The 27,050-nt window shown below is 42.9% G+C and overlaps 1 protein-coding gene across 2 annotated transcripts in view; it reads right to left on the bottom strand.

The window, feature by feature from the left end:
- Positions 1-27,050, bottom strand: part of Ptprt (protein tyrosine phosphatase receptor type T) — a 1,043,151-nt gene that overhangs the window by 339,644 nt on the left and 676,457 nt on the right. For both annotated transcript variants that reach the window (XM_026383218.2, XM_026383217.2), the window contains exon 9: positions 21,418-21,527. In XM_026383218.2, the coding sequence (XP_026239003.1) occupies positions 21,418-21,527 (110 nt within the window). The remainder of the gene's footprint in view (positions 1-21,417; positions 21,528-27,050) is intronic.

Raw genomic sequence — 27,050 nt, forward strand, 5'->3', positions numbered from 1 at the left:
AATCTCTCTCTCTCTCTCTCTCTCTCTCTCTCTCTCTCTCTCTCACACACACACACACACACACACACACAGATCTCTATGATGCAGAACAATCACTGCAGTGACACATACACTCTGGAATATTGCATGAAGAAACGATGAACTGATCAGAAGTAAGAAGAGATCTTGAAAAGAGATGGTGAACATTCTACCCCTTTGTTTTTGAGTTAGATTGTTTTAGCTTCCACACACAAACGAGTCATAGTCTATCTATGCCAGGCTTGTTAAACTTAGTGTAATGTCCTCCTGGCTGAAGATGGGGGAAATGGGGACATGCTCTTAGTTTCCATAATGTAGAGTAAAACTGTTCTGAGGATCTGTTATGCAGCATGAGGACTGGAGTTAATATGAAGACTGTTTTGTATACTTGAAACTTGCTAACAGATTTGATTCTCTTTTTTTTTTTGTACCAGAAATTGAACCCAGGGATGCTTAATCACTAAGCCACATTCCAGCCCTCTTTTAAATTTTTATTTCAAGACAGGGTCTCACTAGGACCCTTTGTTTAGAGCTTTGCTAAGTTGCAAGAACTGATCTTAATTAGTCTTATCACACATCACATAATCATTACTATATGAAGGGATGGATATATTAGCTTGGCCATGGTAATAATTTTGCGATGCATATGTACATGTTACAGTATACCTTGGATAGATTCAACTTCTTTAAAAAAGTTTTATTTGTTCTTTGTAGATTCAATTTTTATTTGTCAAGTAACCTCCGATAAAGTTGGAAAAGAAAAAAAATTAAGGAGGTAATGCTTGAGATAATAGAGACAAGTAGATGTTTTCCCAGCAAACAGAAAGTAGGTGAGGGCAAAGGGCCCAGAAGGCCATCACAGGCACATGTCAATCAACTTGCACAAAGGTACAGAGGTAAAGAGCAGTGCCGGAAGGAGCTGCAGGTAACCACTATGGTGCTGCAGAACCTAGAGATGGAAGCAAGAGATGCCCATCAAGAAAGCTTAAGAGGTCATGGGGTGAGAGAACATTCTAGATACTGCATGGAAGAGCTAAATGTCTGGTAAAAGTTGTTGGTGTTTACCGTCAGTGTGTTTGGTGTGTTGCTCTGATGGCTGGTGTGGAGATTGGATCCTGATGGAAGATGAGCAAGGGCAGGAGTAGCCAGCAAATGATGGGTACGGGAGATCTGGAGAGGTTGAGGTTCCAAACAGGCCTGAGGTAGGAGGGAAGAATCCGTCCAGAGTGATTTTTCACAGTGGTTCTCAAACTTGGCTATACCAGGGACTCTTCTGGGCTCCATTTTAAGGTATTTTCCAGCTCCATCCCTGAATTTCTGAGTCAATAGTTTTCAGGAGGACTTAGACCTTCTAGAATTTAGAAGCCTCAAGGGGTTGGAAGTTCAGCCAGGTTGGAAGGCCACGGTTTGAAGTGCATCTCTCCCATCCTCTTTCCCTCTTCTGTCCTTTCCGTAACTGTTCATTTGGCACTTTTTACAGGCCACTAACATGAAAGTTGGGAAATAAAGAAAAAGAAAAAGGTTTCTCTAACTTGAGTGTTCCCCAAAGTTAAAAACTTGCAAACCCCTGTCTTAGTCAGTTAGGGCTGCTATAACAAACTGTCATAAACTGGGTATCTCATATGCAATAGAAACGTATTGATTTCAGTTCTGGAGGCTGGAAAGTCCAGGTCGGCACCTGCAGATTCACTGTCTGGTGAGGGCCTCTTCCTCATGGATGGTACCTTTGAGCTGCGTCCCTACATGGAAAAAGGGGTGAACAAGCTCCCCCGGGCCTCTTTTATAAGGGACCTAATCCCATTTACAAGGGTGGAGGACTCCCAATCCTCTAGTCATTGTCTTCTCTCTCAAAGACCCTGTATCTTGTGACCACTGTGTTGGAGATTAGGTTTCCGTATATGAACTGAGTTTTAGGAGAACACAGACATTCAGGCCATAGCCATCCCAACCATGAGTGTGCAGACACTCTTGCCCCAAGGTTCTGTAGACTACAGTTTGAGAAAAACTACCTTGAGCATCACATACTACCACTTGCTCTAGCGGGATTGAAACTACACATCAAACATGGCTGCTGGGTTCTCCTGGTAGCCTGTGGTTTCAGAAGTAGTCACCCAAGTGGCCCAGAAAAGGTCGGTCCATCCATCCGTTCTTCCTTCCTTCTATCCGTCCTTCCTTCCTTCCTTCCTTCCTTCCTTCCTTCCTTCCTTCCTTCCTTCCTTCCCTCCCTCCCTCCTTCCTTCCTTCCTTCCTTTTTTTATTTTTAGTAATCATTGATTTTAAAATGAAAAGCTTTATGAACTGTCATGGCTGCTCTTTTGCTATAGACAGGAAGCCCTGCACATTTTGGTAATGTCATGTAGTTATAGCAAAGGGAGTTTCTTCCCCCCAAATTGACTTGGAATGGGAAACTTGCTTCTAGTAATGAAAAATATTATCCCAATTTACCTTCTACAATTTTCTTTTGATGTTAACATACCAGACACTGCATATTCATGTCAGAAATTTGAGTCAGAGCCCTCCTAGAGCCAGTAGGGCAAGCAGGCCATTTAGCTGCAGGAGACAGGAGGGATGGGCTTTGAATGCCTCTATGCGGCTGCAGAAACTTCCAGGAGGAAGGAGATGTGCGGACGGAATCCTGGTGATGAAGCCCCCTCTGCTGAGGGCCCAGAACCTCCTCTTCCCTGGGGGCCCCACCTGCTTCCTCCCACCGCCAGCCCTTTCTTATCCAATACAGATGGACCGTCACTCCTCAGAGGGTTGGCCACTTCTAGCGGGGGAGACACATTGTGGCCTGGAAGAGGGTTTACAGGCCAAGGCTGGTTCCAGACCTCAGCCAGCCTCTTTATACCAAGACAGTCTCCTTCTTTTATCCCCCTTCTGCAAGACCAGAGCCATCCCAGCCCAGCGTTCTGAGCATGACGGGTGAACTCAGATTGATTCCATGATCATTCACCGAGCACCTTTGGAGAAGGCTCTGTGGCTAACTAGTTAAGTGGTCAGGCTTTGTAATCAACCCCATAGGAATCCAAGTTTTTGTTTACTAGTCCTTTGATCTTAAGCCAGTTACTTCCCCCGCTCTGTACACTATTAAACGGGGATCATAATTCTCACCTTGAAGGGTTATAAGGCTTGAAATAAAGCACATAATGATAAATGTGCTAAGTGGTACGTGGTAATGATCACAGAGTCTCAGTGGGGTCCTAGCAGGAAAGAGATGGTTAGTTCAAAGACAGCTGAGTAAAGGTACTGTTTACATCTATAGCCAAGCGGGCAGTGGGGAGGGGTTTAGGAAGGAACAGAAAGGAGTAAAAGGAACAGGTCCCAGAATCTGGAGGGACACTTGAAGGGAGCTGTGCACTCTCCGGGGAGTGGGGAAGCTCTAGGAGACCCTGTCCTCCCTGCCCCTGTCACACAAGGCACCCCTGTGGCTGAAGGCAAGGAAGCTTAATGATGTCTGAAATCCAATTTCCAGCACCAGGGAGCGTGTAGAGAAGGTGAGACAGAAGACCTGGAGGAGCACACGGAAGTCATTGGCTCAATTGCCACTTAGAGAAAACCAACCAGATGCCAGGTACTGGGAACTCAACCAGGTTCACGTGTTGTAGGAAGCCCAAGGACTCTGAGCCAAAGGCGATCACAGTAGGAAGCAATAAATGCTATTATGAAATCACAAGTAGAAAGAAATACCTATTCCAGGTGGTGCAGAGGGACAAAGTGCTCCTCAAAGGTTCCTGGGACAGGATGCTGAGGATGCAAGAAAAGAGGCATGGGAAAGAACATTCTAGAAGAAGGGAAGAAGAGAACAAGCGAGTGGGCTGTGGCTGTCATGTAAAGCCTATGAATTTAGAGGTGGGGGTTAAACTGGAGCAGGCACTAGGAAAGCCAGCCAGGGCTGGATCATTCATGGAGGGAATTGCTGGTCATATTAAAGAGGAGTCAAGTTCTTACCCCAAGAGCCACTGGGATGTACAGCTGGATTTTAAGCAGCAGGGTGACTGGTCTGATCTGTTTCAGCAAAATGATTCTGATCGCTTCAGTGAAGGAGGCATTGGCTGTTCTGGCCCTGACCCAGAAGAGGCATCAAGGTCCACTGATGTGATGGGGCAGGGAAGGAATCTCACTGCTATGTAAGGAAATCCTGAAGCAGAGGTTCAGGGAGAACATGGCACTAAAACTGAGGCCCTCAGCCAATGTTCCTCATACCATGGAAAATCCTGGCCAGACGACAGCATCAGTGCTGCCCTGGCCAACTCTGAATGTGCTCAGGGATTGCCTGGGGTCTGGTAACAACATCCACCTGACACCACAGATCTGTGATGGGGCCTGAGACAGCAGAGTCCTAATGAGTGTCCAGGTGATGCTGATAACAGAACACAGGAGTGGTCCAGCCTTCGAGTCCAACAGCTTCAACCTTTTCTTTTACAGGATAGATAATGGAGATCCAGGAAGAACAGGCCAGGTGGTGTCGCATAGAGCACATTCATGGTGGACTCTGTAGGGACCTGTCCCTGAGTCCTCCAATTCAGAGTTCTCATGGGGACCCTAGGAGCCTCTGGGAGACTCCTGGGGTACAGGCACTCCACGTCCCACTTAAGAACCCAGGGTTGAAGGAGTGAACAGGCACAAGGGTTCCCAGCATGTCCTTGGAGAGTGTGAATGGGTCTTCCACCATGTGGGATGAGCTCTTGGGGCATCGCCTGATCAGAGGATATCATGAAAGCAGACAGCAGTCTCTGGTGGGATGCCAAAGGCCTGCTTCCCAGACATGGTGATTGGCATAAAAACACAACACAAGCCACACACTCATAAGGGAACAATCTATTTTGGAGAGCAATTTGGCAATATGGATCCAGAGTTACAAAAGCGTTTTTTCCATTCACCCTTATAATTCCCTGTGTGCGCATGCGTGGGCATGCAAGGGTGGCTCAGACAGAAATACAGTAAACCAAGCATGACATCGAATGGCCAATGGCAGCTAAGACTGTACTATACCTCTAACTGACTGTACTATACCTCTAACTCTTACAGCACTGGTGCATTTTTTGCAGGTTTGAAGACTGCTGCTTCTACACACAATTTTTCAAAATTAAGCCAATAAATTAGCTGAATTTCAAATAACTAAAGTTTTGCCCCAAAGTCACCTGTTCAGGCAATATTAGAACCAGGATCTGAGTTCAGGTCAATCTGTCCTGAAGATCATGTTTTTTCCTACCATGATACACTGCAACCATAAGCCTGAGGTTTGTCACAGCATTATCAGAAACACGGAGAAACAACAGAGGAATGGAAAAGTAAATTAAGCAATATACACTCAACGGACAATTATGCAGTCATTAAAAAAGATAAGCTGTTTCTATGGTGCTTTAAAAGCATCATGATTGTAACAAAATACTTAATGAAAAATTATAATAGCAAATTTTATGTAATTATGGTTAGGTAACAAATGTATGCATATTAATAAAGATAAAACACAAGGAAAAATAATTGTTGTGCTAGGGAAGGTAATTTTTTTCTCTGATATCCAAACTACCTGTAATATTGTTACAAAAATTAGCTGAGAATGGCTAAGATTACAGGATGCCTGGGTGGGTGGGGTGTGCATGCTGCTGGCCATATATTTGGGGTCCTTAAGGGAAATTCCTCTGCAGTCCTAGACTCTACACATGCTCCTGTCTTCCTGAGCTCTCTTGTTAGTCATGAAGCTTCTCTAGATGATTTGTTCTGGTCTAGAATTTCCACTCTGGCTTCTTCCTTTAGGAGGGACCCTCTAGAGCATGGGTCCTTTCTCCCCCCCAAAGTGAGAGAGATAAGCACATTAATAAGAACAACCTTCCATAATTGAAGACAGAACCTTTACCCAGAATGTGGGAAGGACAAAGTTGCCTTGAAGCCTCCCAGCTGACAATATGATGCATGATGGGAATGAGGGTCTGGTTGCCTGGGACCAATGGCTCATGGGACCCATTCCCAAAGGCCCCCAGAAGTACAACTTGCTAAGATACAAAACAGCTGTAAGAGAAGGAAGTTGTCAAGGCCATGCTCAATTCCCATCTTCTTTATGTCTTCCTAGACAATCTCAGCTCATGGCCCACCCAGGGTCAAGGGCACAGCGATAGCTTTGACAAATATAATCTAGGATCCCAGGGAGAATCATGACACCAGGGGGCCCAACCGGCTGGATCCTTCCTCAGGAAGCTTGTCTTGCCTGCTTTCATTCCCAACACCTCTGATCCCCTTGGCATGTTGAGTCCACTCATGACTTGGGAGTGACTCTCATACTGACATGTCTGGGCTGGGCTTAATCTATTGGTAACTGGACACCCCATTGCCCAGTAGAGGGAAAACATCCGGGAGTTTTGCCAAACCCTCACATCAGTTTCTTCATCTTCTTATTGGCCAATAATTCTGAGATCCCTGCAGGTACTTTCCACAAAGTTCTCTAGGATCATAACTATTTCCAAAAGGGTTTGAGACTGAAATATACTTAGAGTGGTAAAAAAAACATCCACGATTTCTTATAAAGACAGTTTCTGTAGTATAAACTGACAAGTGCAGAGGTTCCCCGATGCCCATATCCATGTTCTGAACCCAGACTGGAGATGGTAGGCAGGTTTCACCTTGAATGCTGACCTCATTTAAATGAAAATAGCCACCTCGAGGGCTATGATACAAGGAGGAGGACTTTGAGGCCCTGTCACAGCTCAGTGCAAGAATGTGCCCTGATCGACAACTGATGTCCACCATGGGAACAGTATTGGGGAGGACTGGCGGGAAACACATGTCCCATACCCATCTCCTGCTGTTAGGAAATAAATTGAAATTTAAGTTTTAAAACAAGAAGGAAACTATGACCACTACATTTAACTTAGGTTTATAGATTTCCATCCAAATATATACACACTGTTCTACTCTCTCTCGACCCTTAGATCCATTTGTATTGAACAGAAAGCTATTATTTTGAGTTCACTTCTACAATCAATGGAAAGAATGTGAAAGCCTCTGCTTGCTCCTGACATATCTATTGAGAGGAGAAAGAAGAGCAGAGTTCACAGTTGCCTAACCGGTTATTTGAAGAGATCCAGTTCATTCTTAATGCCCCCGAATTCTGTCTTACATTCTAGAAAGATCAATCAGTACATCCTAAAATAAATTGATTACAAAGTAAGTAATCAGCCATTAAATGGGATAGTTAAGTGAATTATATAGAAATGGAAATGTGTTGGACATGGTAAAAAATCAAACAATGTGACCCCAGAAATGTTAAAGGTATTGCAGATGCACAGAAAAAAAAAAAAACTTACCCATGTGACCATGGTGGATACGTGAAGGAGTGGGGATAGGCATTACTTCCCACTCCCAACCTTCCTAACATTATTCAGTGTTGTCATAATGTCACTAACATTAACACAGAATAAATTATTTTTTAAAAATCAAACAATCATACAGAAGTAGATATTTAAATATTTATTATAACTGTGTTATAATATAACCTTGATTCAAGGCTGGAATAGAGTTTTATTCATTAAACATATTTATTGAGAGTCTACTTTGGGTCAGGTACAACTCTAGTAGGCACTTCGTATACAGTTGTAAATAAAGATTCCCTAACCTTGACAAGTTTATGTTTAAGCAATTGAATTCTATGAGTTAAGCATAAATGCATGGGTCATTAGAGCCTCACGTAGGCTCTTACAGATTATTATTATTATAGGATCTATAACTGGATTTTAAGAGTTCATTTGGTCCTATCAGGTCAGATATGTAGACTAACTAATGCCAAGAGTTACTTCTGACTGTCATTGCATCTCAGCCATTTAAGGGGCCCTTTCCAGTCTCCATTCATTTAAAACACACCCACCCACACACACACACACACACACACACACACACACACACACACAGTGTGAGTAATACTGAGTTCCCAGCACTATATAGGGCACTGGGTTCTTTCCAATGATGAGTATTATCTAACTGGATCCTACCTTTGTGGCACTTAAAATATAAGGAAACAAACTTACAAATAAATGTGGGATGGTTATGAATTGTGTTACATGTTACACAGGAATGGGGAGACAATAATGGTAAGTGGCTACAGCCCTACTTGAAGCAGCCTCCCAGGGAGGCTATTTCTGAGGAGGTGACACCCTTGCTATGGGTCTTGACCTAATATCTGCAGCTCCACATAGTAGGAGAGCAAGTCAGCCATGGGAGAGGAGGTGGCAGAGATTTCTGGCCACTAAGAGCTCCGTGTGCAATAAGACTGAGGCAGGAGACAACTCGGCACATTGGAGGTACACAAGAGAAGGCCAAAGAGACTAGAGAAAAAAGAACCAGAGATGCAAGTCTTCATGATGTGAGTTAGCAGTTTGGATTTTATGTGAAAGGCAACACCTCCAAAAGTAAAGTAATAAAACCATGGGGGACATTAAAAAAATCTAAATAAATATCGAGGGGTTTAATATTATAAAGATGTCAATGATCCACATATTGTTTTATACATTCAATGAGATTCTAATCAAATTGACAACAGATGTTTCCATTAAATTTGATAAGTAGATTCTAAAAGGAAAGAGCCAAGGGCAAGAATAAGCAAGATATTTCTAAAAAAAGGATGAGGAGGAAGGAGCTGCTCTGCCAGAGATCAGGATTAACTGTGAAGCTATAATAATTATGACTGTATGTGGCTGTGGTTTATGGGGCCAGTGCAATAGAGAGCTCTGAAAAAAAAAAAAAAACAGGCAAATAGGGAATTTTGGTGCAAGTTAATATGGCTTGGAAAAGCAGGGGAAATGAGAGACTATTTATTTAAAGGACCTAGAAAAAGTGTTTATCCACATAAGAAATGCATTTTGAAATGAATTTTCTACTCCATCTCATACTGTATATAAAAATTAACTGCAAATAGATCAAGGACTTAAATCTCTGGAGCAAAACGATGGAATTTTGGTAGAAATACAGGGAATTATTTCTCTTAACCTTGGTTTAGCGAAGAGTGGGTTAAGGACACAATGTATAATGTATCTATACCAGCAAAGACCGACAAAATCGAGTATAATGAAGAACTTTTCAAAAATTACCTTATAGAGAGCAACACCAGCAAGTTACCTATGTAATTGGCAAAAAGTATCAAAATGCGTTATAGGCACAAATGAATGTGCCACAATGAAACCCGTGATTCTATATAATAAATATGCACTAAGAAAAAATATATTCCAAAAAGTATTGCATGTAAGTAAGAAAAGATTGTATAACCAATTGGGCAGATGAACAAATAACACTGTTATAACTGAAAAGTCCCCAAAGGTTCATGTGTTGAGCATTACCCCCTGCTGGTGGCGCTAATGGGAGATGGTAGAAACTTCCAGAGGTGCGGTCTCCTTGGACAGTAGGGGGCTGGGGCGGGGCTTTGAAGGGCGTGTCTTATCCCAGACCTTTCCTTGCTCTTGGTCTTGCTCTGCTTCCCAGCCTGCCATGCCATGTGTCCCCACCACCATGTTCTGCCCCACTGTAGGCCCTTAGGGAAGGGGACAAGCAACCCTGGAATGAAATCTCTGCAAACCAGGAGCCAGAATTAATCTTTCCTCCTTTAAGTTGTTTTTTTCTCAAGCATTTTTTTTTTGGTCTCAGTGACTGGAAGCTGATTAACAGAGACACGAATAGAGACCCCATAGAAAATGCAACCCCAATGAGTCATGGACAGGGAACATTCACAAACACAAAGCAAGATGACAATGAGATACCATTTTATATTTATTCAACTGGCTAAGAGGAAAAAAATTCCTGGAAATATCAAGTATCAGACAGGTTTTTAAATCATAGGAACTCTTATGTTTTGCTGACATGAGAATAAATTAATGAAACCAGCTTGGAAAATAATTTGGCTTTTTTTTTTTTTTGTAAAATTGAACACTCATTTACCATGTACCCTAGTTCCTAGATATAAACTTAAGGGAAAATTCTGTACATTTACAGTAAGAGAGACATACTAAGGATGCCTATTTCATCACCATTGATAAAAGCAACATCCTAGAAGAAAACCCCAATGCCTACCAAAGGAGCATGGATAAACGCACTGCAGTATCTTCATTCATTGGAATATTAGGTAGCAGTCAAGATGAATGGGTTACAGGACTCACCCGTAGGAATGAATGGTGGCAAAACAATATGGAATAAAAATGTTCCACAGATTCTATACTAAATTCTTTTCTAAAGAGACAAATAGAATGATATGTTTTCAAGGAATACATACAGATAGTTAAACAGTATGAAATGTAAAGGAATTACGTACAAGATTTGAGACAGTAGAAGAGGCAGGAGGATGGACTGGGGAGATGGGAGACAGCAGAAGCAAGCACAGAGGTTGTAAGTTGAGATACTGTCAAAGTAAGTTTTGATCGTCTTGCTAGGTGATGCTTACTGTGAGAATGAATAATGAATACTAACAAAGAGGATCATGCCCAGGTCAATGAGAACAGTGTTTCCTGAAACTAGGAGTTACAATCATCTAATTTCTGGCACCTGCATGGTAGGCCAAAGCCTGAAGGGCACCAGGAATCTTATCTATTTCAATCCTCCCAACTCCTGAATGAGGAAACTGGGGCTCAGGCTGGGGAAGGGATTCATTCAAGTGCATTCTTTGGCAATGGCATACCAAGAATCAATCTTAATTTCCTAACTGCACAATTCATGATCTGACTTTTCAATAAAAGGTACATGTTAAAAGCATAATAAAACCAATAGGAGATCCAGAAAACAATGGCCATTTTTATGACCCTTTGAAGGAGACCTGGTATGTATGTAAGCATAAGTATGTGTCTATGTGTCTGTGCAGGATTTTGTACATGTTTTTGTGCATGCATTTTTTGCCTATGTGTGTATGCAGGTGGACATGCATATTATAAACCTATATGTGTGTGTGTGTGTGTGTTTGCATGTATGTATTGATATCATAATGAAGAAGACCAAGGTCCTGAACTTTGATGTCAATTTTAAGAAATTATTTCTGTCTTGGTAAAGAGTTAAAAAAAAATCAAAGGAAAGGGCTCATGGGTTTGGGGCAGGATAAGAAAAGCCACTTGCTATCTCCTGAGCCAATGAAAGGGATAAGCGATGAATCCCAAATGCAAACTCTCCTCCAGGGACTGGGAGAGCCCAAATGTCCTGATGGTAGATGAAAATCTGCAGGTACCCTTTACTTAGGTCTCAAACACAAGAGACCTGTTCTGACCAAAACAGAAACAAAAGAACCAGCCAGTTAAAAGCAACAAATTCCTGCTGCACTGCCCAGCCCAGGTGGAATTCCAACAGGACTAACAAGGTAAAACATCAGAGATGAAAAGAAAACACTGTGTGATGTTTAAAGAGACGCTTCACCACTTAAACACCGCCTCTGGGCAGTGTATTGAAAGGACATGGCAGCCAGAAAGAGGGTCCCATCTCCAGCCACGTGACTGTGTGTACAGCAGGATCCCCTGCAAAGGCCTCTGGATACACACATTGCACATCAAAACGCAGTTCCCCTTCCATCTAAGGAACATGAAAGAGAGCCACGCGGTGCCAAAAAACAGCACTAACTTGTCCGTTTCTTCCCTCCTTTCTCCTAGGACAATTGTAAATGCATGAGATTAAATATAACCGAAAGATAATTTTAATCCAATGCTTTCCTTTAGCAAAAAATTGAGAGAAAAATATGGCAGAAGTTCACGGGATACAGCTCAGAGCCCCTAACAGGACAGGGAGGTCCTCTTGTGGTATTGCTGGGTCAGGGATAGGAGGTGGCCACCTGGGGTTTCTGCAGTCCACCTGGGCCTCTGTTTTCTTCTGAAGTTAATTCTCCGAAATCGAGCAATTCTGAGGATGCAGTTGGAAGGTGGGTATAGCCAAAGGGCAAAGGCCTCGCACAGACTTACTGGCAAACACGTCAAAACAAGCCCACACCTGCATACAGCGGTTGATATTAAACAGCGTACCGTTTAAGATAGATTTTGTAAGTTATATTAAATTCACAAAAATATAGACTCCTCCACATCCCGAGACCAACATACTTACATATGAACACTGCGGGGATATTCTCCATGCAGCGCCCCCGTACTGCTTATCTGCAGCTGAACTGAATGATTAATGTTGGTTATGAAAAACTTATGGCCAGGAGAACATGACTTGCTGTCCTTTAGTTAATGAGGGCTATGCATCTGTTGGTTTCTTCTCTCATGTTACCTGGCACCATCACAAACACCTGTGTTGTAAGAGAGAAAAAGAAACACCCCAAGGCAAATATATAGGCGTTCCTGAGACTCCACCAGTGGGTGACAGGCAGCACTAATGGGCCACTTGCATAAATGCGACTTACACTGGAATGCAACTTCCTTCCTTCTATACTCCGAGGGCCAGAGGTCATTTTTTCAACCAAAGCTGTTTCTACTGAAACACCCACCAGCCTCCCTGTCAGCCCAGGTGACCTGTATGTGGTGTCTACCCAGAGATACCTGCATTTTTTCAGGGCTCTGCAAGAGAAACACCCTATGAAGTTTGAGTGATGAGCCGAGGGCTAGAAACAATGGCTCCTAGACATTCCAGGTTCCTGACTTTTTAAGATTTAGGGAAGGCCTCTGGGCAAATCTATGGAGTTTTGTGTGTCTGTATGTCTTTTTTAATCTCACAAAAAAAAAAAGCCAACAGAACTAACTTCTCTCCTGGAGAGGCAATAAGATTCATAAGGGAAGGTCTGTTGTGGGCTCCCGCGTCTGAGTTATAGATGCCATTAGGAAAGCACAAAGGGGTATTGACAGAGTGATCCCTCCCTGCGAGTCTTCAATCACTCCACACACGGTTGGTTTAGCAACCTTCAGGGAAAAGGGCCCCAGGCTTCTGGAACTTGAACCTTAAAGAACTGAAGCACCATGTACCTGCCTTGAAGGAGGGAGCCAGCTACAGGAGGTGAAGCCTGGTGAAATGGGAAGGAAGATGGGGTAGGCCAAGGTCAAGGATGTGTTTATTTGTCAGGCATTTAGCTAGGATCAACAGACCAGAGGAGATGGATTGGATTAATTTCCCACAACGCTTCTTTACCACCTGGGACAGACAGGAGAATTTCCTAAGGAACTTAACAACAGCACACAAATGCACACACACACCACGTGGTTGGAACCCTCCTCCAGAGATTCTGATCCATCTGGACTGCAATGGAGTCCGTCCATCCATCCATCTTCTTACCCACCCATTCGTCTTTGTGTCTATCTACCTATTATTTGTCTATATTCTCCAGAGTCACAGATGTGATTGCTTTAATAGACTTTTTTTTTTCTTAAAAAAGTTTTAGGTTCACAGCAAAACTGAGCAGAGGTTATTTCAAAGTGTGATACAGTAAATTAAACAGAACTTTCATTATTACCCTTTGTTAAGATAAAGCACAAATCCATACAATCATCCAAGGAATATTTATTGAGTACACACTATTTGCAAGCTATTATTTTAGGTCCTCAGGACACACTGATATGGAAAAATAAATACCGGTTGTATAAGTTACTTCAAGACGAAAGGCTGTCGGGCTGGAGAGTCAGGAAGAACTGATGTGGACTGAGCCTGGAGGTCTGCTGGCTGCATCCCTCTTGCTCAGGAGAGCTCCACCTTTTGTTTTACTCAGGTCTTCAATGGATGGAACAAGACCTCATAGGTATTATGGAGAACAACCTGCTTAACTCCCAAGTCCACCAATTTGAATATTAATATCATCCAAAAACTCATTTACAAAAATGTCTAGAATAATGTCGGACCACATGTCAGGACACGATGGCTGAACCAATTTGACAAAATGAATCAACCCAGCACCCATTCCTCATAGAGCTAAAAGTCCAGGGATACTGGGTGATACTAAAATACACAAACAAATCAAGTGCAGAATGCAAAAGCAGGTTACTACGAGGGAAAACAGAGGGGCCTCTTTTTTTGGATAAAGGGGATAGGAGAGGGACAAGCCTTTTGGAAGTCAAAAACAGGAAGGGGCGGCATGAGGGACACGAAAGGAAGGGTGTCATAGGCAAAAGGAAAGATGTTCATGGAGTCATGTGTGGGTTTCAAAGAACTGGATAAACCTGAGAAAATGCTAGAAGGCTGGAGGGGCTAGAACACAGTAAATAGTCAGGAGTCCGATCATCCAGAACCCTAAAGGTAAGACGGACAGAGCAATGCAGAGAGATAACATGCTCAGAGGGACCACTTACAGATGTTCTGGAGGCTGGAGCTATGGATCAGCCATAGAGTGCTTGCCTGGCACATGCAAGGCGCTGGATTTGGTTCTCAGCACCACATAAAAATAAATAAATAAAATCAAGATATCATGTCCAACAACAACGAAACACACACACACACACACACACACACACACACACACACACACACATATATATATGATGTTCTGTCTGGCTGCAGTGTGGGCGGGTTTTGGCAGGAAGATACTGAAATGGTCCAGGCATTGATGGGTGCTCAAAAAGGATGTGGTGGTACAGATGAGGCAGCTCGCCCTGACCTGAGACTACTTTGGCAGGAGAAATGGTGGCACTCTGGTGGATTAGCAGCATGGGCAGCTGGAGGTAATGAATGGATCACTCTAACTTTCTGGCTTAAACAATTCAAAGGAAATAAGAGCTTTTTTTTTCCTGAGTTACCAGCCTGGCTCAAGTTATATCCAATAGTGGCCTGCATTATGCAAATTATGTATCCTAATTAACGTAGATCAGGTTTGCATTATGCAAATTCTTGTTTGGGGCTGTATTAGTCACGATCCAGCTGATCCCTTCCTGCCTAGCAACCTCCTGCTCATCTGGACCACATCCCCCCCTCCCCACCATGCCTCTGTGGACCAGAGTTGTGGGAGTCTGGGGTCAGGGGGCCCTAAGCAGTCACTGTGGCAATGCTAAAAGGACAAAAAGAGGTGTGCCCACTCATCCAAGCAGAGCCAGGAACCTCCCATGGGCCTCTCTCTCTGAGGGCCCGCCCCTGAGCTCATCGACCACGCAGCTGGCCCCCTCTCTGTCAATGTTTGTGTCTCCTCTCACCCTGTTCAGAACTCTGCTCCACCTCAGAACAACACAAGCCTTCTTTCAATACACTCTGCTCGCATGTTGATTCCTGGGGCCCATATATTTTTTTGTTCAGAATCTATCCGACCATCTGTCTGCTGGAAAAATATTGACAACCCTTTGACCTATTGCACCTCTTCAAGCAGCTCCCACATAGAAATGCCGCCTTGTTTTATTGAGGCAAAGTCTGTGTTTTATTTAACTCTGAGCACCAGGCACCTAGAATAGCTTGCAAGATAAACGTCAATCAACTCTAGCATAATCAAGACACCCATTCCTGCCTCATTAGGGTCCTCTCATTCCCTTTAAGCTTCTCAGATTTATACACTGTAATTAGAAACTTGGTGATTTTGACTGCTAAACAGAAAGGCTTACTGGGAAGCTTCACATGTCTGAATCTTAAATATTTTCACACTTCGTTAACCCAGTTGTAAGTGTAACACCTTCTGGCCCAATTCCCTCACCCTATGCAATTTTATTTTTGGACAGAGATGAGCACAATTAATTGAATTGGAACACATATTGATTACTGTTGTGTTTTTTGTGTGTGTGTGTGTGAACTCTGAAGTGTTTGACTCTAAATTATTTTATTGAAGAGTTTTCAGACAACGCTTCGACTGGATTTTTTCCCCCAGTGACCTCATTCTGGCTGTAAGTGTCCGTTGGTAGATGCCATGGTCTGGGTTTTGATGAACTGCAGTTGTTCCTAAAAGCTGAGTCAGCTGGGAGAAGCTGTGCCATCTTCTTCATATACCAAGGCCGGATTAGGCAACACTGGTATCTTATTCAAACTCAAGAGTGGGACTCTGAAAGGGTCTGTGTGAATGGCATGATTTCCATACTGTTGGGGAAAATTCTTAATTCTTTGGATCAAAGTGAGATGAGATATTGCTTAGTTCATCCAATGACTGTATTATCCATGCCATTGACTGCCATGTTTTCATTAGTCAGAACTTTGCAGAGCAGTTGGTCTTCACTCCCCACCTCTACCACCTCCTTGTGCAGATCCAGAGGGTGAAATTTTATATCATCTCGTAGGCTAGGGCTTTTTACACTTTAATGCACACACAACAAGATCTGGGGATCTTGTTAATGCAGTCTCAGTTCAGTGCATCTGGGCTGGAGCCTGAGATTCTGCATCTCTAACAGGGTCCCAGGTGATGTTGATGCTGCTGGTATTATGGACACAGGATTCTGACACTTCTTCTCCCTGTGTACTACCTGGCACTCTGTTAGGGAACTGATCGTAAAGTGCATTCTGGATCTACCACTAAAGTACAAATCCCCAAAGATCTGAGCCCATGGGCGAACCCACCCTAATACTTTCCTGCCCCAGCTGAAATGGGGCAGTGTCAATGGGCTCTCAGGGGCATTCTGAGCCCACGTCAGTGGGCAGGGATAGTGGCTGTGGCTGCTGCAAAATTAAACTGTTCCACTGCCCCAGTGTGATGACAGGGTCAGGCAAAGAGTCCCATCCTGTAGGGAAGAAAGCATCTAACAGTTCATGGCTTCAGGGAGTTCAGCAAGATAAGAATTCTGTACTTAATGGAAGATAATCTATTATGGTTTGGATCTTAAATGTCCCCCAAAGACTTGTGTGTTGAAAGTTAGATCCCTAGGATGATGTTACCGTGGGGCCTGGTGGGAGGAAGTTAAGGTCGTCAGGGCTGTGCTTTTGAAGGGTACGGTGGGACCCAAGCCCCTTCCTCTCTCTCTTTTTGCTCCCCAGCCACCATGAGGTGAGAGCTTTGCTCCCCCGAGCATTCCTGCCATGGTGTCTGCCCCATCAGCCCCACAGCAATGGGGACAAATAACCATGGACTGAAACTTCTGCAACCAGGAGGCAAAATAAATCTTCCTGCTTTTCACTTGTTTATCTCAGGTATTTTGTCACAGTGACATAAGTCGACTAACAGTGTCAGAGCCAGGTTAGCAACAGAAAATAGGCAGCTGTGATAAAACTTTCACACCTTCCACCCAGGCACAAGGTCTCTCAATAAATTGCTGAACTCTCATCACAATAGCACAGATGATGGAAATGCCCATTCTTCCTGAGGCTTTTTCTGATGTCCTCGAGATGCTTGTGCGTCCTAGCCCCCGTCTAATGTCCACACAACAGCTCAGTGATCTTTTACGAATGTAAATCTGGCTCCTTCATTTCTCTGCTTAAAACCCTTGAAGGGCTTTACACTTTTCTCAGGGTAAAATGCAAACTCTAGGAGCCCTGCATGTCCTGCGCTGCCCCCAACCCCTCCACATCATCTCATGGCTGTCCACCACGCTCATGAAGCCTCAGTCACTTTGGTCTCCTGTTGGTCAAACATGCCAATGTCATTCCCATCCTGGACTTCTTCTGCACAAGCTAGTTTTCTCCAAATGTCATCACTGCTGTACCTTCAAAGACTTGCCAGATTAAAGGCAAGCTTTAAATGCAATGCAACACATGAGACAGAACCTTTGCTTTTGTGGGTAGGATGTGGGTTTATTTATCCCTTGGTTCTTTACCTGGTTGAAGCCTGGGATGATCTTTATAACTTTAACCCTCATGTTCAAGTTATAAAAAGTGGACTGGAGCCCAGAAATAGAATGCAACTTGACCAAAGCCACTCAGATTTGTGGGGGGCGGGGATGGGGGGGGTCAAAGTTTTCTAATGATAAATCCAGAGGTTGTGACTTGGACTCATCCAAGGAAATTGGCTCTCAATGCTGCCTGGACCAGCTCTATTTCACATACTTACATTTTTCCAATAGTGAAACTTCTCTTTCTTTTCTTTTTCCTTTCTTTCCTTCCTTCCTCCCTCCCCCCTGTCTTTATCTCTATTTCCCTCCCTCCCTCCCTCCCTCCCTCCCTCCCTCCCTCCCTCCCTCCCTTCCTTCCTTCCTTCCTTCCTTCCTTCCTTCCTTCCTTCCTTCCTTCCTTCCTTTCTTTGGCTTTGGGTTATTTTGCTGAGTCTAACGGGCATGGACAAGCCTGGGTTTCTGTTCCCATTATTATCTATTTTTTCTTTGTAACAAAATATCCCTTTTGAGGCCAGAAGAGGGTGATTTGTAATTTATGAATTTCTCTTTTGAAATTACAATTAGAACCTAATTTTAAAAATCAAATTGGTTTCATCTAATTAAATTTGGAAATTGCCTCATAAACACATATTTGTCATGAATGTCTATAAACTCAAGGTCTCCTGATTACAGTCTGGGGAAGGATGGGCTTGAGCCCAGTGTGGGTGGAGCTCCCCATCTCTGTGCTCAGCGAGGACATACTCTTCCAATAGTTGCTAAGACTTTCTAACAAGTAGTGTTTTCTAGAAGAGCAGTCCTTGAACTTTAATGCCTACATGTAGCACCCATATAAATAGGGGATTCTGATTCAGGAGGTCTGGATGGGCCTGGAATGACCGTATCTAATATTCTCTTGGGTGCTGCTGCTGCTGCTGGGCCACGGACCACACTGGGTTGCAGCAGCAGCCACACCTGAATGAAAATGCATGAGTTTGTCATTCTGTCTTCTGCACTTCACCTCTCTGTTCCTAACTTCCTCATTTTTACAGGGTGATAAGAACTAACATTTATAATGTTATTTATGAATGTCAAGCACTGTACTAAACACATATGTCACATGAACCTTGCAACAACCCTCTAAAGAAAACTACTATTATCATGACTTTTGGGAACTTGAGGTTCAAGAACCTCAGCACTGCTCTACCATTAGTCACCCAGCAGGAAGTCATCCTAATGGGGATACAGGTTTAGGATGCCTGACTTCAAATTGTAACATTCTCACCTACTTGAGCCTCATTAGCTTGAAAGACATGTGACCACTGCCACGTTTATGCAGAAAATGTGACCAAGGGATAAATAACTCCACATCCTACCCGCCAAACTCCCAGCTTCTGTCACCGTGTCCTCCAGCCATTTTGGTGTATTCCCCCAAGGTTGCCTCACAGGCTCACAAAAAAAGCCCTCCAGCTGCAATCTTCTGGCTCTGGTTCTCTATCATTATGGCCTAGGAAGCAGCCAAAAAGCTACTTCAAGATCCTTTACCATAGCTATCTCCAGCAGAGACCATCATAGAAATGTCAATCTTCCTGGCATCAGGTCTGAAAATCCCAAGGTACTGAGTCCACACAGAAGTGAAAGATATGCTGTGCCAACCTGTCCTCATCTTTGAGCCTAGAGCTCCAGAGAGTGTACCACAAGTGATACCTCAAGTTAGGAGCTATTGCTCAAATCAGGTGTTTATCTCCAAGTTGCATGTGCCCCCCTCTTCTTCCTTCATCTATATCTTTCTTATTATCATGGGATGGCAATCATGATATTGCTAGTGCAGCCCAATGTGTAATCCTACTAGAAGAAAAATCATTTCACTCTCAAGGAAGAAGTCTGTGCAGAGAGATAACCCCACTAGCAATAGGACCCAGCTCAGTGGTTTCCGAGTGCACGTACCTAAAGGACCCAAACCTTTTCAAGACAAAATTGTCATCATTCCAAGACAAAATGAGAGAAAGTAAGGCAATTGTCACGAGTTATTCATAAAGTAAATTTAAGCAATTTGAAATTATGTCCTTTCTATATTTTTGAATGATTATCTTTTCTGTTATGAAATGTTAAAAGATGGTAAAGCACTTACGTTGGTCCCCCAAACCTTTGGAATCTTACCGGCCTACAAATTCCAAAAGGCTTGCATTTCTGGCATGGAGAAATTTTCATATAACATTACCATTTCTCCCTAAATCATGGTCCTTTCTCTCTGCCATACAAAGAACAGCTTGCGATGCACAATAGATTTCTATTGTGTGTGTGTGTGTCTAACTGTGGTCTCGACAAAGAATATCTTTGAAATTATTGGATTTTGGTTCATCAAATTCCCAGTCCCTCACTCACTCCCCTGAAGAGGTCTGGACCACATCCTTGGCAAAGTGTGTCAGTGGGACTCCCTCCCCTTCTCTTACAACAAACTCGGAAGGAAGTTTCTCCCTACAGCCAAAAAGGCTCAGAATGGTTGAGATGAATGTCCATTCCTCCCTCCCAAATGCTGGTCCTGAGAGCTGCACCCAGTTCCCTGCAATTTCTAAACTGCGGTTTTAGATGACTCTTCTAAGGAATGCTAGATTGAGTGAGACAGGTGTTTTCTTGAGAGCTTTGTAGATGGTGGGTAATCCCCCACTTCAGAGATCTCTGAGAACCATCTACTCCTCTAGAAAGCCTAGGAGTTCCTCAAACTAATGCTGAGTCTCTCTCCCTCATCATCCCTCCCTGACTTCCCTCCCCAGAACCCACTCCCAGAAGCCCTTCTCTAGAGGTGTGTGTGTTGGCAAGGGCACTTAGTGGCTTAAGGTCCCATGTGGACTTGCAGTACATGTTCCTGCCTGGGAATGCTTGTGCCTCTTCCCTCCCCAGGCTTGCTAGAGTCACACGGAAGTGACAGAAGTGATGAATATCATCCTCATTTTACAGGTGAGGCAACAGGCTTGGGGGCAGGAGAAGCCTGCCTGAGGCCACGTGAGGCTAGGGGACAACTCCTCGGAGACGAAGCTACCTCTTTCCAGCTGCAACACCCACGCCCTTCCATCAGCAGTGCCCTGTTTTTCTGTTTTATCCAGTGTTGCCTCAGGAGTGAGAGGAGAGTCAATCTTATCCACTTACCAATACTTGAATCTAAGCTTTGTGAGCATTTTTGTAGATCTTTTGTCTTGTCTTACAATGGACTTCTATGGAGGTTAACTGACAATTTTTCAGGAAGCCATATTATGCTGTCCCGGTGGGGACATTCCTGCCTGAGAAGGTTCGGTTCCAACTCTGATATGATAAGGTCTGGCTCATGCTTGGTGGGGAGCTCTGGATTTAAATGCTGGGCTAATAATCTAGTATGCCTTGAGTACAAAGAAACCCAAAGCCCAGAAATCCTGTAATCCTGGACAGAGAATAACACTGAGATCCTTTTCAAAGCCCAGGGACTGATATCTGTGGGGTGAGTACCATAGGAATATCATGGTCTTTCAAACAGACTTTAATTACCATTGGCCAGGACTGGGTCTTCTCTTCTAAATCAGGACAATCTGACTCCTTGAGCTCCCGAGTCCTCTGCAAGAGGGATTAAGGAGCTCAAGGAGTCAGATTAAGGTATGATATGTCCAGATTTCTTTGTCTTTGGGCAATCACTCAGCCCAGTTCTGGGCTCTGATGTTTTCTTTCCATTATATTATCAGAAAAGATGCGTCCTACTCACCTTTACATCTTCAATGGAATAGGTATTCACCCACTTCAACCTGAAGAGAATTGAATGCAGCTGAGCCCACAGAAGCAGCCCAAGAGGCCTCCTTACCTCATAGAGCGTGATGACCCCATTGGTCTCGTTGGGAGGTTTCCACTGGATGTAAATCTTCTCCTCAAAGGGCCCTCCTTGGATGGATTCAAGAGGAACAGCTCCTGGAACTACAGAAGAAGAGAGTTACAAACCTGATGTCACCTTCCTCAACACTTCTCCAGCCCCACGGATTTAGAACAGGGTTGGCAAAGTTTCTAGGAAGGACCAGGTAGTGATATTTTAGCATGATGCAGTCTATGTTGTAACTACTCAGTGCTGCCATCGAAGCATAAAAATGGCCATGGGCAATTCATAAACAAATGGGTGTGGTCATGTTCAATAAAACTTCATTTTCAAAAACAGGCAGTCGGCTGGGTTTGACTCATAGGCTTGAATTCGCAGACTTCTCTTTAGAAGGTTGGCAGTTTCTCATCTGCAGACTGAACAAGTCCATGAGTGGACTGAGGCTGATCAGAGCAGAGAGGACAACAGTAGGCCCCAGCCTTGCCAATGGGTAGAAATCCCCAATTAGGTCTTTGTTTTAGGGTTGATATGTGAGGAATGTAAAGTGGGCTTTGCCATTAGTTTACCAACTCTTTTCTTTTCCCTTTTTAAAAAATGTGTTCTAATGAGTTACACATGACAGTACAATGCATTTTGACACATCATATATAAATGGAGTATCACTTCTTAATTCTTCTGATTGTACACAATGTAGAATCACACCAGTTGTATAATCATTTATTCAATACAGTAATGATGCTCAATTCATTCTACTATCCTTCCTACCCCCATATCCCTACCCTCCTTTCCCTCCCCCTAGCCACTCACCTCCCTTATTGTGAATTAGCATCCACATATCAGAGAAAATATTCAGCTTTTGGTTTTTGGGGATTGGCTTATTTCACACAGCATGATATTCTCCAGATCCATCCACTTACCGGCAAATGCCATAAGAAGAACACAAACTATCACTATGTGCTGAGGACATAATTCTATATTTAGAAGATCCAAAAAAAATCTCACCAGAAAACTTCTAGAACTAATAATTGAATTCAGCAAAGTAGCAGGATATAAAATCAACACCCATAAATCAAACACATTCCTATACTTCAGCAATGAGTCCACTGAAAGAGAAATTAGAAAACTACCCCATTCACAATAGCCTCAAAACAACAACAACAACAACAACAACAAAACCTTGGGAATCAACTTAGCGAAAGAGGTGAAAGGCCTTTACAATGAAAACTAGAAAACACTAAAGAAAGAAATTAAAGAAGACCTGAGAAGTTTATCAACTCTTGTTTTCCCCACTCTGCCAAATTTTCCGCAGGTTTCCTTAGTTTCCAATTTCCTTAATTCAATAAAAACTATGTGCCTTGAAACTTCAGTCCACCTAGAAGAAGCTTGCTTTGCTCCAAGATGGCAGCAGCTTGTCTTGCTGCTGAGTCCCCAGCGCTGTCCTGGGCTGGATGCTAAATGCCCACTGGCCAGTTGGATGAAGAGGTGAGTGAATGACTTGAGCCAGCACTTTGCCCTAGGAAGGCACAGTCTTTCCTGGGGCTGCTCCTATTCAGGGCCAGTCTTCCTCAGCATCCTCCTGCTGGGATTCCAGCATCCTCACAATAGTGTGGAAGATGCTGAGCCAGAAACTAAAAGATTTCCCAAACTTTCAGTTCTAACCCACTGGAGAATCGTGAATTCATGTAAATCATTACTGGATCTATTTATATTTCAGCATTATAAACACAGGAGTTTTATTAAGTGCTTACTCTTTGATCAGAATTTTACATACATTATTTCACTTAAGCCACAAAATAGCTCTGTCCAGTATGGATTATCTCCTTTGTGCTGATAAGAGAGCCAGCCTCTGAGATGTGGATACTTTGCTCAAGGTCATATGGCTCTTAAGTTGTAAAGAGGGAACAGAACACCTGTCTATGAGCTTCAAGTCATATACCCTTAATCATCATGCTACGCCTCTCTAGATATAGCCTTGGCCATATGTTGCAATCAGTTCCCCATTGTTAAATTAAAATATGTTTAGTTTTCCTCATTATGGACATGATACACACAATTTGTTGAATATTAAGAATATACAAAAAGATTTTGAAAAAGATACAAGAAAAAATCACTCACACTACCCATTTTTGAAGATATTTTCCAGTTTTTCATAAATATAGTTTAAAACTTTATTTTTTAAAATATAAAATATGCTTATGCATATATGTATTTTATTTTTAAAAAATTTAACCCCTCTTGTGTGTATTGTGTTGTGACCCTCTTTTGTCATTATATAAATCATAATTTGAAAAAAACCTGAAGTGTTTTGGAAATTATATGGTTTAATATCTGCTTAGAAGAAAACATCCCCCCTTATAGTCCTAGTCACCAATCCTTTCTTATTGGGCATTAAATTTGGTTTAAATTCTTCATGATTCTGAGTGACACTGCAAAAAGCATTCTTATAAGATATATGCATGCAACTTTGCTGATGTTCTGAAGATAAATTCATAGAAATTAATTTCCTAGGCCAAAGTGGGCAAGCCATGTTATTTTTAAGGCTTTGACACGTATTACCAGATTGCCTTCCAGAAAGTCTGTACAAATCTGGGCTCTCCAACAGAAGAATATGCCTAGTTCTGATGTCTGCCAACACTATTTAAAAAATTAAGTGCATGTGTGTATCGTTTTTAGAATACTGGAGAGCACAGACTTTTTGTTTTTTTTTTTTCAATTTAATTAGCCATTTGCATCGATTCTTTTAGGAACATGCGCTCTACACCCTCTGCTCACTTGCTTATAGGCCTCTTTATTTTTGTTCATTTTTATCTTATGGGCTTATAACTATAATCTGCTTTTGAGGACATACTCTTTGGGCTTAGTTTACAAATATTTTTGCCAGGTTTTCATTTGTTTTAGAAATCTTTTAGGTATGTAGAAGTTTTTGCTTAGTCAGATCTCCTGTTGTTTCCTCTCTCCCCCGTTCCTCCCTATAAATATTTCTGGAGTATTTAATATGACCAAGGGATTAAGAGGGACATTAGGAATGTAGTCGAATCCTTAATAAAACCTTGTGCTCTGGGAAGGGAGACACATATTTAAAAAATAACACCCAAATTAATTCGTCAAAGTTGTTAACTCCGAGGTACAGTCATAAGTTATTAGGAGAATCAAGTAGAGAAAATTTAGTCTTGCATGTCAGGATATTGAGTGGCAAATACATTAATGTTGATAGATAAGTAGAAGTTACTAGGGCAAAAGTAGAGCATGTTGGAGTGTGGTGGACAGCTTTTTGAGGTCAAGAGTGGAAGGAGAAAAATCAGTTAGGAAATTGCTATTGTCATTCTGGGTGAAAGGATTGTTGCTTTGGACCAGTGAGAGGCAGTGTAGAAAAAAAATGGATTGCAGAGGAGATTGTTGTTATGCTAAACTAACATGACTGGATGGTGATGAATAAGGACAAAGAAGGGAAGAGACATGTCACGGTGGGGCCCAGCACTTTGTTTTATGCAACTGGGGAATCAGACTGTTGTTTATAGAAAGGGATTCTTATCTGGGTATAGTGGAGCATGCCAGCAAACCCAGCCATTTGGGAGGCTGAGGCAGGAGGATCGCGAGTTCAAAGTCAGCCTCAGCAACTTATCGAGACCCTGTCTCAAAATAAAATACAAAAAGAGCGGGGGATGTGGCTCCGTGGTGAAGTGGCCCTGGGTGTATGTAGAACATCCAAGAGGTGCGGCTGAATAGTGCTTGGGGCTACAAGACTGGAGCCCATGTTTGGGAACTGAAACCTTGCAGCTACAGTATAGAAAGAGTTGGAAAAAAGAAAAAAGACTAAATGAAGAGGAGCTCCATTCTCAACAATTAGGAAGAAAAAAAATGGAGAGACGGGAGAGAGTGTGCAGAGGAACCAGTGTGCTGGGAAACCAGATGTCAAGCTGTCACTGGAACACTGGAGGCAAGAGGTTCAGGAAGGGGCTGGTCAACAATGACAGATGCGGCTGAGCAGTCAAGTCAGATGTGCCCTTAAGTTTTCCCCTTGATTCAAGTGTTCTGTCCTCAAGGTTGTGACCTGAGCGTGAGTGATTTGGGGAGAATGCTGGTGTCGCAAGCCATCGTGGAGAGGGTTGAGAAAGCACCGGAAGGTGAAGTGAGAATGCAGAAACAGCAGCGATTAAATATGGAGCCCACGCAGTGTCCCCTCCCAAAGACGGGCAAGGTTATGACATGACCAGGGTGACCAGGAAGAATCAAAAATAGAAGCAAGAGGAATGGTGGAGAAGGAAGAGGGTGCTCACTGACATGGCGAGGGTCCCGAAAGGCAGGAACAGGGAGGGGTGCATGGAAAGAATGTCCCTTTCCCTCTGAGAGAGGTGAGAAAATGTGCAGATGCTTTGGAGGGAGAAGTTGAGGTCTCCCTAATGCGTCTCTTATGAAGTGGTGGTAAAGTTATCTACAAATAATGTAATGAGAGACAAGTTGCATCAAGCATTTGGGAAGAATCCAGATGTTTTAATCTTTGCAAAGCAGAAAGTGAGCTGAATAGGGAGCTGTAGATTCTGCCCATTCATCTGAAGGTCCACCTGACGGAATGGAGGAGGGTCTGACTGTCTGATGGAGGTAGAAGAGGTTCTGTTTACCTGTCGGAGGTGGAGGAGAGTATGTCTCTGATGGAAGTGGAGGAGAGTATGTCTCTGATGGAAGTGGAGGAGAGTATGTCTCTGATGGAAGTGGAGGAGAGTACGTCTCAGAGGGAGGTGGAGGAGAGTACCTCTCGGAGGGAGGTGGAGGAGGGTCTCTCTGATGGAGGTGGAGGAGGGTCTCTCTGATGGAGGTGGAGGAGGGTCTCTCTGATGGAGGTGGAGGAGCGTCTGTCTGGTGGATACTACAGTAAAACGCAAGCTAGGAGCACTAGGCAACCTAGTCTTTTCAGTTTAGAGCAGATTCTCTTTCTCATATCCAATAAGATAAACACAAAACCCCAATGAATAATTATTTTATGATTTCTTTTGTAATTTATTCCCATCTTTTTCTCTTCGCAGCTAACACTATCATCCATCTGGAATTTATTTAGCATATTGTACCCAGTAGAAATCTAACTATAATTCCTTACAATTTTCTTAGGACAGTTAATTGACCAGTCAAAACTTCCCCAGGGATGTGCAATGCCATCTTAGCACCATGTTAAGTTAGTTTATATCCTGGCACATGCTGGGCAGCTTTCACGGAGCTGTCGCTTCTCCTGTGATAGGACTCCTCCATTCTGTAACAATGACATGCTTCAATACTTGGGAGAATAAGGCCTTCTCTTTCATTATTTCTCTTTTGAAAAGTTTTCTGGAATATCAATACCCATTTATTTTTACAGAAGAACTTCAGAATAATTTTATAATATTTCAAAACCATTCCACTAGAACTTTTATTGCAGTTCAGGTGCATTCTTCTCTTCTTTTGGGGGGCCAGGACACCTCCTTAGAACCATGAGTTCTTCTGTTTCATAATGCCATATAACTCTTCACTTATTAATGCTTCTTTTTTATGTCACTTGGTTAAAAATAGGAGTTTTTTATGTCCCTTACAAATTACATTTCTAGGACTTTATTACTTTGATCCCATTGCATTTGCATAGGAAAAATTGTATTCAATTC

The sequence above is a fragment of the Urocitellus parryii genome, chromosome 6, assembly GCF_045843805.1.
Source record: "Urocitellus parryii isolate mUroPar1 chromosome 6, mUroPar1.hap1, whole genome shotgun sequence".
NCBI lineage: Eukaryota > Metazoa > Chordata > Mammalia > Rodentia > Sciuridae > Urocitellus > Urocitellus parryii.